This window comes from Priapulus caudatus, unplaced genomic scaffold (genome assembly GCF_000485595.1).
Source record: "Priapulus caudatus unplaced genomic scaffold, Priapulus_caudatus-5.0.1 Scaffold118, whole genome shotgun sequence".
In the NCBI taxonomy this organism is placed as follows: Eukaryota; Metazoa; Priapulida; class Priapulimorpha; order Priapulimorphida; family Priapulidae; genus Priapulus; species Priapulus caudatus.
Genome location: NW_014577179.1, coordinates 112,737 through 115,084, shown reverse-complemented (window position 1 = coordinate 115,084; position 2,348 = coordinate 112,737). Strand labels below are relative to the sequence as shown.

At 40.6% G+C, this 2,348-nt stretch overlaps 1 protein-coding gene across 1 annotated transcript in view; it reads left to right on the top strand.

Moving 5' to 3' along the window:
- Nucleotides 1–2,348, top strand: part of LOC106805564 (sodium channel protein 60E-like) — a 54,760-nt gene that overhangs the window by 17,626 nt on the left and 34,786 nt on the right. Inside the window, exon 4 of the mRNA XM_014807214.1 lies at nucleotides 668–932. Within this exon, the coding sequence (XP_014662700.1) occupies nucleotides 668–932 (265 nt within the window). The remainder of the gene's footprint in view (nucleotides 1–667; nucleotides 933–2,348) is intronic.

The window sequence follows — 2,348 nt, the reverse complement described above, 5'->3', positions numbered from 1 at the left end:
ACGTTTAGGGTTGGGATTAGGAGTATGTTAGGATTAGGGGTAGGGTTAGGGTTGAGCGTCAAATTGGATTACGTTTAGGGTTGGGATTAGGAGCATGTTAGGATTAGGGTTAGAGTTAGGGTTGAGCGTAAAATTGGATTACGTTTAGGGTCGGGATTAGGAGTATGTTAGGGTTAGGGTTAGGATCGGGGTTAGGGGCATGTTAGGATTAGGGTTAGGGTTAATGGGAAGGTTAGGCAATCATATTGCCAACTTATCTCGCTCATCTTCGCCCTACCATGTCGTGGCCTAGCATAAATATAATATATCTCACATGTTCGTCTGTGTATTTATATATGGAATTCATATATTTAAGATATTTCGTATATTTGACCTTTTTCATATATTTCGTATATTTGTCAGATTTCGAGTATTTCGTATATTTCATATATCTCATATATTTCATATATTTCGTCTGTAATGTATCGTTCATGCATTCCACATATTTCGAAAATTACGTATATTTCACATATTCTGCATAATTCGTATATTACGCACATTTTACATATATTTCAAATATTCCACAAATAATTTCGTATATCCACGTACATTTCACACATTTCAAATATCTCACATATTTCACAGAATTCTCACGCCGTCAAATGTTTCCGTTCACACACACACACAGGTCTGAAGACGATCGTCAACGCGCTGCTGCACTCACTGCGCATGCTCGGCGAGGTGATGGCGCTCACCATCTTCTGCATGATGATATTCGCTCTGTTCGCACTGCAAGTCTACATCGGCGTGTTGCGACAGAAATGCGTCGCCGACGCGCCGGACTACGTCGCCAACAGCAGCGACTTCAACTACACCGACTGGACGCAGAACGAGGAGAATTGGTACTACGCCGACCATAGTCCGATCGTCTGCGGTAACACGTCCATGAGCAGGTGAGAGAAAAAGAGAAGAAGGTTGGCAATGTGCCAATGATGTGCTGATGGGGTACGATGCTTCGGAGTATGTGCATTAGTAGGTAGAAAAAATGGTGTCGGTGTTTTTGTTAATAGGGGAAAACCCGCGGTAACTCTTTCAAAGGAATGAGAAATCCTGGCACTATGTCAATGAACACGTGAAAGATTTGTCAGTGTGTCAGTGAGCAGGTAAAAAGTGTATAAATGTGTTCACGAACACGTAAAAAGGTGTATCAATGTGAGATATGTGGCAACGTGTCCATGAGCAGGTAGACAGATCTCGCAATGAATACCTCGACAGGTATGAAATGTCGCAAATTATTCAGAAGGAGGTGGGAAACCTGGCAACATGATAATGGACAGGTGCGAAATGTGTGAATATTCCTATAAACAAATAAAAAAACTCCTGCTACACTGTCAACACTGTCATGGAGAGTAAAAAAAACGTTGCAATGTGCCAATGACTCGCATAGGAAAATGCGACAATGTATCAATGAACAAGGGTGAAACATGGTAACACTTACATAAACAGATAGGAATACCCATACTAATACACAAGTAATACACTTACAATATTACACCTACAATAGCGTATTATTACGCATGCTAATATTACGCAATAAATCTGGCAATATGTCAGTGACCATGTATAACAAACAGGGTAATACGGTCGTGAACAGGACGTAAACGTGCCAGTATGGTGACGGGCAGGTAGGTAATAGGACCATGTCAATGAATGGGTTATAAGGCTGGTCTTAACACATCATATTAATGGTTGTTATAAATACAAAAACAACAATGATGATGATAATAATAATAATAATAATAATAATAATAATAATAATATTAACCCTGATATAGTGATCCACAACAGGAAAGAAAAACGATGCCTGTTGTTTTACTTAGCCGTACCAAATGATACTAACATCATGGTGAAGGAAAGAGACAAACTTACCAAAGTACTAAGATTTGGAGATCGAAATTAGGAGGATGTGGAATACTAAGACGAGAATTGTAGCAGTGGTGGTTGGAGCCCTTGGCTCTATAACGAATGGTTTTGAGAAGAACCTTAAGGAGCTCTCTGGCCACCACACTGCCCAAGAAGTGCAGAAAATCGCACTACTGGGAACAGCACACATCCTGCGAAAAAGTCTGGATTGAATGCCTATGTCCCAGGTTGGGACACGGTCAAGACAGAAGCCACCGGCTAATGCCGTGATCCACTTTGGAAATAATAATAATAATAATAATTGCAAGTCATGATATGCTACATTGAAACAACTAACGGACTGGCTGACAAATATAGTAAGCTAGAGACGCTGCACTATGCCGGCGCGGGAAATGTCTACGAATGTGATACGAGATGTTATGTGTCTAGCCGCAATATGCGCATCC